Source organism: Watersipora subatra, chromosome 4, assembly GCF_963576615.1.
Source record: "Watersipora subatra chromosome 4, tzWatSuba1.1, whole genome shotgun sequence".
In the NCBI taxonomy this organism is placed as follows: domain Eukaryota; kingdom Metazoa; phylum Bryozoa; class Gymnolaemata; order Cheilostomatida; family Watersiporidae; genus Watersipora; species Watersipora subatra.
Window position 1 is genome coordinate 2,985,125 of NC_088711.1, and position 14,436 is coordinate 2,999,560.

The window sequence follows — 14,436 nt, forward strand, 5'->3', positions numbered from 1 at the left end:
ACTATATTTGGTTGAACAATATGATTGAATAGTTGTAATGATACGGGACCAATTGTATGTCTTCAAAAATGGAGACTCAAATTCAAATGATCCTTAAACCATTTTGGCATTTTGGGGAAGAACCGCGATGTTGGGGCTGCAATCTCTGCCTGAGAAACAAGAAAGCACAAAAAGTACTGTTCCTCTCGTACAAGAACCATACAGTCCACATTTTATACGTAAAAAATTTGACTGATAACCATATTATAAATGCAAACCGATAAACAGGAACAAATGTAATACAAAAGGTTGGTGAACCAACAGATATCATATTGAGCAGACCTGATGGAAGGACAGTCTTTGGTATAGAAGGCAAGGCAAGGCCCTACCTTGCACGATCACACAGTTAGTATATAGCATAATGTCTAATGCTTTTGCGCTGCGTGTAATACTGGTGCGATTATATCGGTACAAAATGAAGACTAAGAACCTTATTCTGGGCTGGTTGGTTGAGCTTCTGCATCTCCAGATTTTGCTACAAAGCAAAGATATTGACATATACTGAACGTGATTTTGTATTGCAGTTAAATTTGGTTTTGCGATGTCCAGCCATTTTGAATAAAATATTTTGTTTACCTGTCAGAGTTTTGTCTAAGTTTGAGGGGACAAACAGCCTCAAATAATTTTAAGTTGCTAAGCAACGCAGAAAGTTAAAACTCACTTCTACCCTTAACTGTTTATCACAATCAAACTTCGAAACAGCATTTGTTATGCACATCGGCTGACACATTGGGAAGTTAAAAGGCACACATGTTTGAGTGTGTCAGTTAATTAACTAAAGACCATTCATTACCTTCTGATCCAGTTTCCTCAGCTGGCTTGGCTTCTTCTGTTGCAGCTTTGTCAGCCTCTTCGGCAGCGGGCTTCTCAGTATCTGCATCAGCTTCAGCAGTCTTTTCTTGTGTTGTACATTCCTCAGCTGCATGATAAATACAGTTCTTGCAACTCACCTCCAACAAGTTTTACAATAATTATGAACAAGGATATTTTTTCATATTTATGTTAACCCTTTGCTGACATACACCTGTAATAGTAAAAGCTTACATGCCGAAAGAAGATGTGAGCCAACTGATATGCAAGATGTTTACACGGGACCACAACAAGGAGCAATCTGAATTCACAACAGTGGAAATAACAAATAGCCTCAGAGGAGCCATAACCATATGATTGAGGAATGAAAATCAACCAGGAATAACAGTGAGGATGTGACAGCTGCCAAGATTAGCAGGCCATCAGTTACAACATTAAGAAAGGACAATTCCCAAGTGATGATGTGATCAGCCAAAGTTAACAAGACGAACAGCACAACACCCAACATGGTCACTGTCTACCTCCTGCATCCGCCGAGCTTATGTTATCATGCTCGTTGTTAGTAGTCTCAACTGGAGGCATAGCCTCAGCTTCTAAATCTATGACATTGTTAGAAGTTGACTCCTGCATTTTAGCATCATCGGTTTGCAAACTCTTCTCCTCTTCAATTGTCTCAGGCATCACATTTTCATGCTGCCGTTCAGACTCCTCAGTTGGTTGGTGCTGCTTTGTTGATTCTGTTTCCCTTTCTGAACAGACATTGGTGGAATCTGCATTATTATTGGATATAATTTCGGTGGTATTCTCGTTATGCTCTTCCTCAGTTGCTCTGCAACTAACGAAGTCACTCGTGCTACCCATCCTACTAGCTTGGGGAGTCTGATCGACTACTGCTAGATTAGCCTTACTCGATCCTGCACTGCTCCTACGCTTTCCTACAGGTGAACAAACCAGACGCGTACTGCATTAAAATACAACATCCCTACTAACCTTTAGCTTGGCAGTCGAACCTTACAGTAGAAAAGTATGTCTTCATTAGCATTGAACAGCGAGTTGTTCGTGTCGACACGAGACTAGTTCAACAGATTAGATAAATCAGTCGAATCTTATTTTTATGACAACCAGAAAAAAAGTGTGAGAGGCGAAAAGCAGACTACTCAAAGCATGAATGAACAAGAAGTTCTAGAGAATTCACTCTAAGGTCTTTGCGACGAGTTATTCATTTGAGTGTTACAGTACAATACCCAAACCAAATATACGGATAAAACATACAATTAGATGAAATTATATGACACAAAATCAATAATTATGGACATTGTCTTCTCCTTAATTGATATTACAATGAATTCTACCTGCTTCCATATCAATATATGTGATATCAGGGGCCATCGATATTTCTGAAATAAATAAGCATTATAAGACTCAGCCGTGCTAACCTAGCACTCACTAGCTAGTCATTAGATTAGGTAAGGGAGATAATTCTATAATTTACTACAGCTTATAGGGTGTGTTGCTATCAGCTTCTGTTTCCGATGATGAAATAAATGCTCTTCACATCTGATTTGTCTAACCTAAGCTTCAACCAGTGCTAGCATTTTAACATTAATCTTCGATGAAAGTTTATAACATCTATTAGTTTGTATTTCAGACAGTCAACCAAGGCTGATACATCTATTAGTTTGTATTTCAGACAGTCAACCAAGGCTGATACATCTATTAGTTTGTATTTCAGACAGTCAACCAAGGCTGATACATCTATTAGTTTGTATTTCAGACAGTCAACCAAGGCTGATACATCTATTAGTTTGTATTTCAGACAGTCAACCAAGGCTGATATACCAAGGTAAACACGACCAGCTAACTGTATTATTTACTGCCTATTCACATGCTAATCGGTTGTTTGAACTTTTGATTTAATCCTGTTGCCGCTAGTGCTGCCACTAGTGCTGCCACTAATTACAAAATTAATCTTCATGACAAACTTTAGGTGTGATAATCCATAACGCAGTTTCGATAAAGCACTTATAAAATGTGTTGACCTTCAGCAATAATCTCGGCACTTTGCCAGTTAATGCAAATAGTGGCAGATAGAACAGGAAATGGCGACAGATAGAAGAGGAAATATAGAATAAACCTGGTTCAGATTGTCCCTGTTTCTCTTCTGGCTTTTGTGTTTCTTTCTGTTGACTCTGCCCACTTGTTTCAGTTGCCTTGCTATTTCCACAACCCATCCTTTTCAATTATAGCTTTAATTGAAGGTGCTGGTAAATTTGTATAGTCGAACAGCTGCTCGCTCGCTCCTCTGAGATATGATATCACTGAGATGTGTGAATGTCACTAGAGCTGTCGATAGAACGGTCTGTCGTGAACGAACCTTAGTAACAAGCAATGACATGTGGTGTCTGGCTAGGATAAGGTAATGATTCTACAATTGTTTATCGTAACCCATGACAACAGCGGGCAGCAATGGAGACGAATATAAATTAATAGGCGTGTGTAAGGAAGAAATAGGCTATTTAATTAGTGGCCGAGCTCTTTCCAATAGAGGTTCACAATGCCTTACTGATATAAGCAATGAGGCTGGAAGGCTTCATTCTTATTTGTCAATGGGCTGCAATGTTTACTTCCAACTATAATGGGTTTGCTGGTAAGAGGGTGCTAAAGGGGTCGCTCTGAGGAATTCTTTTGACGTCGTAGTCAAAGCCTACTCGAGGGAAAGACATGTTAGCCCAGTACCTTTTTGTATTTGTTAGCATAGTTGTCAATGGTGATGCTAATGCAAAGCAAATTACGTATATAAGTTCATAATGTAGAAGAAGGGTGAGTGCGGGGTTGAAAATGCGTTTGAAATCATAGAAGTGCATAAACAAAAGCCCTGTAACTATTTTGATGTCATGGGTGTAGTGATCACAATGTTAATGCATATTGGCAGCAATTCATTATATTCAGTGAATGTGCGCAGGCGTTATTAGCTAGTAAGTGTAACGGAGGTGAGCGAATTTATTGATACATGCAAAGAAAGAAGTTATTGTAGGAACATCATAGTAAGCCAAGTTAACAAAGTGTGATTACAACTTGGCCTACTATCATGTTCCTTTACCATTACCTACTATCATGTTCCTTTACCATTACCTACTATCATGTTCCTTTACCATTACCTACTATCATGTTTCTTTACCATTACCTACTATCATGTTCCTTTACCATTACCTACTATCATGTTCCTTTACCATTACCTACTATCATGTTCCTTTACCATGTTCCTAACTGATCGATGGAAAACGCAAAAGATGAAAGGTTTCTAAAGCTACTATAATAATCTTCATCCTTGATAAAAAAGGCATTTGAAATTACTGGTATTAACTGACAGCAACAAGTCATCGAGCCTTTTTACCACAGCATCCCTTACCACAGCATCCTTCACTACAGCATCCTTTACTACAGCGTCCTTTACTACAGCGTCCTTTACTACAGCATCCTTTACTACAGCGTCCTTTACTACAGCATCCTTCACTACAGCATCCTTTACTACAGCATCCTTCACTACGGCATCCTTTACCACAGCATCCTTCACTACAGCATCCTTTACTACAGCATCCTTTACTACAGCGTCCTTTACTACAGCATCCTTTACTACAGTGTCCTTTACTACAGCATCCTTCACTACAGCATCCTTCACTACGGCATCCTTTACTACAGCATCCTTTACTACAGCATCCTTTACTACAGCATCCTTCACTACAGCGTCCTTCACTACAGCGTCCTTTACTACAGCGTCCTTTACTACAGCGTCCTTTACTACAGCGTCCTTCACTACAGCGTCCTTCACTACAGCATCTTTTACTACAGCGTCCTTTACTACAGCATTTTTCACTACAGCGTCCTTCACTACAGCGTCCTTCACTACAGCATCTTTTACTACAGCGTCCTTTACTACAGCATTTTTCACTACAGCATCCTTCACTACAGCCTCCTTCACTACAGCGTCCTTTACTACAGCATTTTTCACTACAGCATCCTTCACTACAGCCTCCTTCACTACAGCATCCTTTACTACAGCATCCTTCACTACAGCATCCTTCACTACGGCATCCTTTACTACAGCATCCTTTACTACAGCATCCTTTACTACAGCATCCTTCACTACAGCGTCCTTCACTACAGCGTCCTTTACTACAGCGTCCTTTACTACAGCGTCCTTTACTACAGCGTCCTTCACTACAGCGTCCTTCACTACAGCATCTTTTACTACAGCGTCCTTTACTACAGCATTTTTCACTACAGCATCCTTCACTACAGCCTCCTTTACTACAGCATCCTTTACTACAGCATTCTTTTACTACAACATCCTTCACTACAGCGTCCTTTACTACAGCGTCCTTTACTACAGCGTCCTTTACTACAGCATTTTTCACTACAGCAACCTTCACTACAGCATCCTTTACTACAGCATCCTTTACTACAGCATCCTTTACTACAGCATCCTTTACTACAGCATTCTTTTACTACAACATCCTTCACTACAGCGTCCTTTACTACAGCGTCCTTTACTACAGCGTCCTTCACTACAGCGTCCTTTACTACAGCGTCCTTTACTACAGCGTCCTTTACTACAGCACCCTTTACTACAGCGTCCTTCACTACAGCGTCCTTCACTACAGCATCCTTCACTACAGCATCCTTTACTACAGCATCCTTTACTACAGCGTCCTTAACTACAGCGTCCTTAACTACAGCATCCTTTACTACAGCATCCTTCACTACAGCATCCTTCACTACAGCGTCCTTTACTACAGCGTCCTTTACTACAGCGTCCTTTACTACAGCATTTTTCACTACAGCAACCTTCACTACAGCATCCTTTACTACAGCATCCTTTACTACAGCATCCTTTACTACAGCATCTTTTACTACAGCATTCTTTTACTACAACATCCTTCACTACAGCGTCCTTTACTACAGCGTCCTTTACTACAGCGTCCTTCACTACAGCGTCCTTTACTACAGCGTCCTTTACTACAGCGTCCTTTACTACAGCGTCCTTTACTACAGCGTCCTTCACTACAGCGTCCTTCACTACAGCATCCTTCACTACAGCATCCTTTACTACAGCATCCTTTACTACAGCGTCCTTAACTACAGCGTCCTTTACTACAGCATCCTTTACTACAGCATCCTTCACTACAGCATCCTTCACTACAGCATCCTTCACTACAGCATCCTTTACTACAGCGTCTTTCACTACAGCGTCTTTCACTACAGCGTCCTTCACTACAGCGTCCTTCACTACAGCGTCCTTTACTACAGCATCCTTTACTACAGCGTCCTTTACTACAGCATCCTTTACTACAGCATTCTTTCACTACAGCGTCCTTCACTACAGCGTCCTTCACTACAGCATCCTTTACTACAGCATCCTTCACCACACAACTTCCATGAGATAAAATTATATTCTTTAAACAAACTCTTTGAATTTATCAAAACCGACTAGTTTAATTGTGTAACGCTACAAACTTATTCAAATAACATGAATATAAATATTTATCAAATTCTGCAAAAAATATTTCATTAACAAAAAGTTAGCCTTGTCAACAATTGGGCTATCACAGATATGATCTCATCGTTGAATTCGCCGCGGACTTGCCGACCAGTTAAATTCTGTCTACTATGTTTTTGGAGGATTCATCTATGATTTGATTATTATGTCTATAATAAATAATATAAAAGATAAACATGCAGCTAATCTCTGTCAGATTTGAGGGCAGTCATCTGGTTAGTCATGCGTTGCCAAAATAGGGCACTGACGGCGAGAAGAAGCCAATCATCCGTTGTTCTTTGATCTGGTAACAGGTAGAGTCATGTTTTTATTTACATATTATTCTTTCCTTTGTATCAATCACTTCAATAGAATTCAAATGAGTAGCCGTGAAAACTAGTAACTAAATACTACGAACAAATAACACCTTGGAATATGAACTTTAGTAAGAGGAAGCTTGCAAACATTCAATTGCTAGCTACATTCAAGGTAAAGACACATTGATATGTCCTTCAGATATCTTAGTTGACAGCTGTTTACTCCAAAGCGACTGCTACATAGCAGGTTCAACGATTACAACGAATACAATTGCAACGAATACCTAAACCAAACTTGTACTCAGCAGGTTGATGAGTTGAATGCAAGTAATCGTAGCCAGCTCTGGTGCACATTGACGCGCAAATGGCTTGGCCAGAGATTTGGGTACAAGCGCATGGAGACACAAATACACACAGCTGCCCATCCAGTATCATAGACATACTGGTGCTAACATAGACATACAAGTGGTAACACAGGTACTGACAAAGATGCTGCCACCCAATTCAAATCCATAAAATATCCTGACCAGACCATAAATAACACCCTAAGCTTCTTTTGGGAATGTGGATTGATCTTTTAATTTAAACCAAGTGTCAAATTTATTAACTGAGGTCTTCATTATCTTTAACACAAGCTATTCACATGTTATACACTTTTAATATTTAAAACAATATGTATTCACACAGCTAACACCAATCAGTTGGGGGCTGTACCAAGACGTCTCACAACAGAAAGGCACCATAAATATATGATAGGAATTAAGAATTTTAGCTATACAGACATCTATTTACAGAGATCCATAGCTCCAAGTATGTCTATTCAAAAATAGAAATGAATGGTTCTATCTATTTCCTTCCTCCTATGTTTTCAATTTGCATGAGAGAAGCTCTTTTACCTCAGCCACAGATGTGTTAGGATATACGCTGCTATGAAACAATTTGGAACGTTCTTAAATGACACAGACCATTCCCGACACAACTTATCACAAGGTTTCTCTTCCCTATCATCTGTATAACATCCGATATTAAGAGAAATATGAACAGTCAGGCAACACAAATAATTGGAAACATCTAAAACAGAGGCCATATTGAAATGCATTGCGAGTTCATATTATATTAAAGTGAGGGAGAGACGAGAGCTAGCTGATGACGTTGATAAGTTTACAGCACCATTCAACGTTTCATAGAGTTTAACATAGAAACGAGTAGAAAATCAATAGTAATACGCTAAGAAGCTTGCGCCCATCAAGGCCTCTCTGACTGCCAACTTAATGGCTCCTGCGAAAGTCAATATAATTATAGAAAATATAAACGTTAATGGAGGCAGCACTGGCTGCGGTGACATCGGTACGCGTACAGCCAATGTACACTAGGGTTAAAAAACTTAACACTGCCAAGGCTTGCAAGCTCAGATATGTGGCACTAACATTAAAATTAATTATTATTAAACATAAAAAAATACAATATACAGTATATGATATGTACAACCCTTTCTATCTCCGCCAGTCATCATTTCATCACAGATTCTAATATTATAAAAAGATAAAACTAGATTCATTTTTACAAAATGAGCTTTAAGAATAAAAAGCGTTGTTCTAATAAAGCCGTGAGACTATCCTGCGAGCAACAGGTGGAAAAACTATTTATCATGTGGCCATCAGCTCACACAAAGTGTTTCCTAGGCTATAGAAACTGGGTGCCGTATCCATGGAATTTATCTCCGATCTGTATCTACATCTCCAACCAGACAGAATGCTTCATTTAGACAAGATATTCGCATAGCAGTTTTGATGGAGGCTTGATCTTGCTCACGGTCGATGAAATCTGAAACAATATAATCCAAATCATAGTGTTTCTAAAAGAATAACAATAATGGAGATGGCGGCTGTGAGATATAATGCTTTGAGAACATACCGATAAATTACATTGACTACATTTCTCAGTTGAACAACTGTATGTGACACAAACTGACAATTCTGAGTCATTCCGAGTGAAATTAGTTGAGGATAAATCACAATATATTTTAAACATTCAATAGTTATGATAGTTAATTATATTCTAAATCGAACCAATTGTATTGATTGTAGATGAAATATTATGTGTATTGAAAAATTGTTCATGCACTCTAACCTTGGTTTTCGAACATCTCAGATCTTAAACAAGTACGTATTTGAATATCAAACCAACTATATTATGAACACTTCCGCTCCACTTCACATGGCTAGAAATACGATGTTATGTAATGCACTAGCTGTTACTGATATTTCCATGTTGTAAGTAAATATTGCCAGATATGATATTTGTATGTTAAAGTAAATATTACGTACATAATATTTGCATGTTATAATAAAATATTACGAACATAATATTTGCATATTGGATATAAGTAAATATTACCGACACTATGTTCAATTTTTTTTAAAATCATGCAACCGAAATCTTTCATTATTCAGCTCAAAGAAACCAAATTGAAGAGCATCTATATAGGTCAGACCTATTTATAAACTGCTGGTATCTACCTTTTAACATACATTATTAACAATCTATATAGGTCAGACTACTTCTTATACTGGTTGTCTTCCTTACAACAAACAGTATTAAAAGTCAAGTGATATCAGCGACGTACACACAGTGAAGTCCACACAGCTTGCGAATGTAATTATTGAAAAAACAACATGATTTTAATGGAGTAATTCTTCACCATGCTGGCCAATCAAAAACCAAATACTATGTATATGTAGTCATAATTATCTGTAGTTATGTGGCATTCCTACAGCCTTCTATTCTTTAATACGCGTTGCTAAGGAACGGCAGTCTCTTGTGTGCCAGTCAATGAATATTAGCAATATTATATTGCAATAGTTATCGCAATTTAAAGTTTAATATTATCTATACTTCTATATCATTTCAACTTTGCGCTATATATATTTGTAAGAAACATCGCGTAAGCACAGATGAAATGTGTAGACAGCAACATGTGTGGGCAGCAACATGTGTAGGCAGCGGTATCTAAATGTAAAATATAGTAAAGGATAGACCAAAGAAGGCATACCTAAAATTGGTTTTAATATAAATCAAATATGAAAATTTATTGCTGTATTAAGTTGGTGGAATTCTCATGTCACACCTCTTGTAATTAGAATTGTACTTTGATAAGTGTAATCTCAGTGTATCGTGTGTAACTCATGACAAAGGTCTGCCGTCAGTAGCTGACGGCAGATCTTTGTCATGTAAAACCATTAACTGTTGTTTTTATTATTTCCATGTCGGTTTGTCTCATTTTCCTTGCCCTCTCTTGAGAATTATAGCCTGCTAAAACTATGGATAACCATGCCGATTGTTTAAGCTAGACGATTTAGGGTGTGCGAACAAGTAACAGCATATTGTCCTCATAGTACTAGAACTATGGGCCGCCCAAGAGCTTTAACGCCTTCTAGAGACTATCAGTTTGTCTACAGCCGGAGGTTGGCTGGAGTAGAATCAGATATATGAGCGCTGGAGTAGAATAAGATATATGAGCGCTGGAGTAGAATAAGATATATGAGCTCACACTCATCTTGACTACACTAACCACCCCAAAACTATATTTGATGAGAATTTTAACAGGAGAACGGCTCATGGTAAATTATTAGACAACCTACTGGCAATTTTAAAAGGAAGGTTAACTCTAAGTTCACTCAATGTGAGTATATATTATCAATAATGAGGAGATTCTAATGGCTTTTGTATGAAGGACTGTTTCTATATTCACAGCTCCTAAGAGACGAGCAAATAGTAAAATCAGCAATCGTGACTAGTTGTTTGAGCACGTCGGACATCATGAGGCATGAGCGTTGCCATTGTTTTCAAAGCTTTCAAGAGCTTCAGCGTAAGCTGCCATTTGGTTTGAATGTCATCACTCTGAATACTTTATGGCTGTGCTCACTCACGAAAGCCTAGCAATTGCTGTTCTACCAGCCTTTGCAATCCGTAATCTTCAATATTAGACGGCCATAGCAAGTGAAGAAAGCTGAAGTGTCCTAGAGTTGACAACTAGTGACTGCAGGTGCTATAAAACCACCGATTTACATGTAAACTAATCTTACAGCATAAAACTCTAAATAGTGAGCTTTGCAATTGAAAACTAAACTTGCTAATCTTTATGCTGCCCACCGCAGATCAGACCTTTGGCTACATCGCTGCTAAAGTTTTGGTGATTATGGCCTAGTGAAACATTGTTTTTGCAATAAAATAGCAAAAAACACTGCTTCAAACTATATGAAAGAATGGCTTTAACATGGGAGAAATTCTTGCCTTTAATAACCATTCCAGAATGCATTTACAACCAACCATACACCATTCACAGCCAACCATCCACCATTTACAACCAATCATACACCATTCACAACCAATCATACACCATTCACAACCAATCATACACCATTCACAGCCAATCATACGCCATTCACAACCAATCATACACCATTCACAACCAATCATACACCATTCACAACCAATCATACACCATTCACAACCAATCATACACCATTCACAGCCAATCATACACCATTCGCAGCCAATCATACACCATTCACAGCCAATCATACACCATTCACAGCCAGCCATACACCATTCACAGCCAATCATATACCATTCACACCCAATCATACACCATACACAGCCAATCATACACCATTCACAGCCAATCATACACCATTCACAGCCAATCATACACCATTCACAACCAATCATACACCATTCACAACCAATCATACACCATTCACAGCCAATCATACAACATCATTTACATCCAATCATACACCATTCACATCCAATCATACACCATTCACAGCCAATCATACACCATTCTGAACCCACATTCAACCTTCTACTTATGATCCTCTTAATATAACAATTTTTCAATTCTAATGTAAAATATGAGCACATATTTAACATGTAAAAATTTGTTTTTTATACAGTGGACCCTTCTACACAATAAATAAGCTGTTCGGAGAACGTTTATGTTATAAATGTTTTATGTTATATGAATAATATACATGTACACGTAAATTGCCTAATTGGGTTCTAAGATGATCCCACACTCACTCCTTTGGCTCTTCAAATAGAAGACAATAAACTTAACATTTTAATTTAATGACTGTACAGTAACTTTTGTATTATTGGTTTGTATCGAAAGCTTTTCCATTATTTTTCTTATCATTCACACTTGATTTAGGGGGCCATGATTATGGTAATTTTACGCTAAGGGAAGTGCATACATTCAATGTCAATTTAAATTAATTTTGTTCCACAGCAAGGTCTATGTGGCATAGCTAAAATGAAAAAATATTGCATGTGTTTAAAAAAAATAGACACCCTTGTACATAATTTTGTTTTGCATGTAAGCTAAAAACTGATACTTTTAATGCTAACTAAAGGAATCATGTTATTCAAATCAAATTTGAGAACTGACAATGACTTGATGCTTTACATTATATGAAATTTATTACATAATAAAAACTTTGTATAAATTCTACACTTTCAGTGAAATTTACGTAAAAGGAGGTTTACGGTATAGGGGTTACGGTATAGGGGTATAAGGGTCTCTACTGTATGCTATATGATTTCTGAAGTTTCTCAAAACATTGTGAAAAAGAAGAAATGTACACAATACTCTTTCACATAGTTCTGTATAATTGGTGTTTGAATAATATTAAACAGTGCTTCATGTCTTCCTGTTACAGTTTTAAAATGATGGATCCTATGACTAGTGTGAGTTGTAATAGTGATAATAGTGATGGAAAAAGGAAATGATTTTCTTAGAATTAAAGCAAGTAATCACAGTAAACGCCGAGCAAACATCTTTGAATCATCTCTTTATAAACTTCATGAAGTCATTTTATGGCGAGGAGGAAATTGTAAGCGATGTGAATAACAAACCTGAACAAAGTAAAAGTGGAGAGGCTAAAAGGGATATTTAAAACTAAATGTAAAAGATTTCATGCATAAAAAATATTGCAAGTTATTTAAATTTGTAGTCAAAGTTAGACCAGCTGCATATCTTTATCTACACTTCGACCCACTCATTGCCATCTCCTGTACTGCAACGACTGCGCGACCCACTCATTGCCATCTCCTGTACTGCAACGACTGCGTGACCCACTCATTGCCATCTCCTGTACTGCAACGACTGCGTGACCCACTCATTGCCATGTCCTGTACTGCAACGACTGCGTGACCCACTCATTGCCATCTCCTGTACTGCAACGACTGCGCGACCCACTCATTGCCATCTCCTGTACTGCAACAACTGCGCGACCCACTCATTGCCATCTCCTGTACCGCAACGACTGCATGACCCACTCATTGCCATCTCCTGTACTGCAACGACTGCGTGACCCACTCATTGCCATCTCCTGTACTGCAACGACTGCGCGACCCACTCATTGCCATCTCCTGTACTGCAACGACTGCGTGACCCACTCATTGCCATCTCCTGTACTGCAACGACTGCGTGACCCACTCATTGCCATCTCCTGTACTGCAACAACTGTGCGACCCACTCATTGCCATCTCCTGTACTGCAACGACTGCGCGACCCACTCATTGCCATCTCCTGTACTGCAACACCTGCGCGACCCACTCATTGCCATCTCCTGTACTGCAACGACTGCATGACCCACTCATTGCCATCTCCTGTACTGCAACGACTGCGCGACCCACTCATTGCCATCTCCTGTACTGCAACGACTGCGCGACCCACTCATTGCCATCTCCTGTACTGCAACGACTGCGCGACCCACTCATTGCCATCTCCTGTACTGCAACGACTGCGCGACCCACTCATTGCCATCTCCTGTACTGCAACGACTGTACGACCCACTCATTGCCATCTCCTGTACTGCAATGACTGCGCGACCCACTCATTGCCCTCTCCTGTACTGCAACGACTGCACCTCCATTTGCCTCTCTTTTGCGTAAAGGTAAAGTGGGAATAAAAAGTTTTCTTTTTTATTAGTTACTGGATTAGTTTGACGTACTTCGTTTGATATTTAGTTTTTACAAAGTTTTAGATAATGGATTTGTTTTAATGCTTTATATAATTATTTTAAATATTTGTCATCAGGTTTTGAACTGTAAAACAAACTAAATACCCTACAGGATGAAATTATTCGCAGCGTTAAATTTCGCGAAAATTGTCTTTTCAAGCATATTCGCGGATGAACATATTCGTCAATAAATTAATCCGTGAAAGCAGCTAGCAATAGAGTAAAATCTTCACGTGAAATAACATGTGTTTAGGTTTCTGTTTAGCTAAGAATTTTATGTCGGTCATGCTAAGCTTTAAATTTTTGGCTTTATCCAGAGGTTTTCATGAATTTTCATCGATTTGGAGGCCTTTGGTGAACCAACAATTTGTGGTAAGTTATGGGTTTTTTCAACGTAAAGAACTGCAGGAGACTTTTTCGATGATGATGCCGTGTCGAATTCCAAATAACTTGTGACAACATTGAAAAATATTGTAAAGAAGTGTGATGCATTGGCAATATGTTTAACTCAAAGCCCCGGCGAAGATTTTAAAAGAGTTTGAAACTCGGCTATGTTTACTAACTCTGCCTAGCGACTAGTTTTTAATTTAAGGTATTAGTTATTCTCCCTTGTGTTAAACATAAAACTAATTATTCGCGGATTCAAATAATTCGCGGATTTAGATAATTCGCGGATTTTAATAATTCGCGGATTTGACTGTACGCG

The 14,436-nt window shown here is 38.5% G+C and overlaps 3 protein-coding genes across 5 annotated transcripts in view; all 3 read right to left on the reverse strand.

Annotated features, from left to right (window-relative positions):
- Window positions 1-3,218, reverse strand: LOC137394879 (cytochrome c1-like). Its single transcript, XM_068081653.1, has 3 exons — window positions 2,984-3,218; window positions 833-958; window positions 1-514 (listed from the first exon to the last, which is right to left on the reverse strand). Exons 1-3 carry the CDS (start codon window positions 3,078-3,080, stop codon window positions 471-473), a joined length of 267 nt encoding a protein of 88 aa, XP_067937754.1. The 5' UTR covers window positions 3,081-3,218; the 3' UTR covers window positions 1-470.
- A 953-nt stretch (window positions 3,219-4,171) lies between these two features.
- On the reverse strand, window positions 4,172-7,127 carry LOC137393832 (uncharacterized). The gene is made up of 4 exons (XM_068080541.1): window positions 6,998-7,127; window positions 5,764-6,195; window positions 5,343-5,669; window positions 4,172-5,172 (listed from the first exon to the last, which is right to left on the reverse strand). Exons 1-4 carry the CDS (start codon window positions 7,125-7,127, stop codon window positions 4,172-4,174), a joined length of 1,890 nt encoding a protein of 629 aa, XP_067936642.1.
- Window positions 7,128-7,800: 673 nt separating this feature from the next.
- Window positions 7,801-14,436, reverse strand: part of LOC137392907 (phosphatase and actin regulator 2-like) — a 46,831-nt gene continuing 40,195 nt past the window's right edge. For all 3 annotated transcript variants that reach the window (XM_068079271.1, XM_068079270.1, XM_068079269.1), the window contains one exon: window positions 7,801-8,526. In XM_068079271.1, the coding sequence (XP_067935372.1) occupies window positions 8,511-8,526 (16 nt within the window). In that variant the 3' untranslated portion in view covers window positions 7,801-8,510. The remainder of the gene's footprint in view (window positions 8,527-14,436) is intronic.

Bases quoted from the DNA above. Each gene is read 5' to 3' on its own strand.
- LOC137393832 (XM_068080541.1), bottom strand. From the start codon at position 7,127: ATGGGCAGCTGTGTGTATTTGTGTCTCCATGCGCTTGTACCCAAATCT. The intron at 6,196-6,997 runs GTTTGGTTTAGG...AGAATGCTGTAG, and splicing joins CATCAACCTGCTGAGTACAA to TAAAGGATGCTGTAGTAAAG. The intron at 5,173-5,342 runs GTAGTAAAGGAT...AGAATGCTGTAG, and splicing joins TGTTGTAGTAAAAGAATGCT to TAAAGGATGCTGTAGTAAAG.
- LOC137394879 (XM_068081653.1), bottom strand. From the start codon at position 3,080: ATGGGTTGTGGAAATAGCAAGGCAACTGAAACAAGTGGGCAGAGTCAA. The intron at 959-2,983 runs GTTTATTCTATA...TTTATCATGCAG, and splicing joins ACAGGGACAATCTGAACCAG to CTGAGGAATGTACAACACAA. The intron at 515-832 runs GTAATGAATGGT...TTTGCTTTGTAG, and splicing joins TGAGGAAACTGGATCAGAAG to CAAAATCTGGAGATGCAGAA.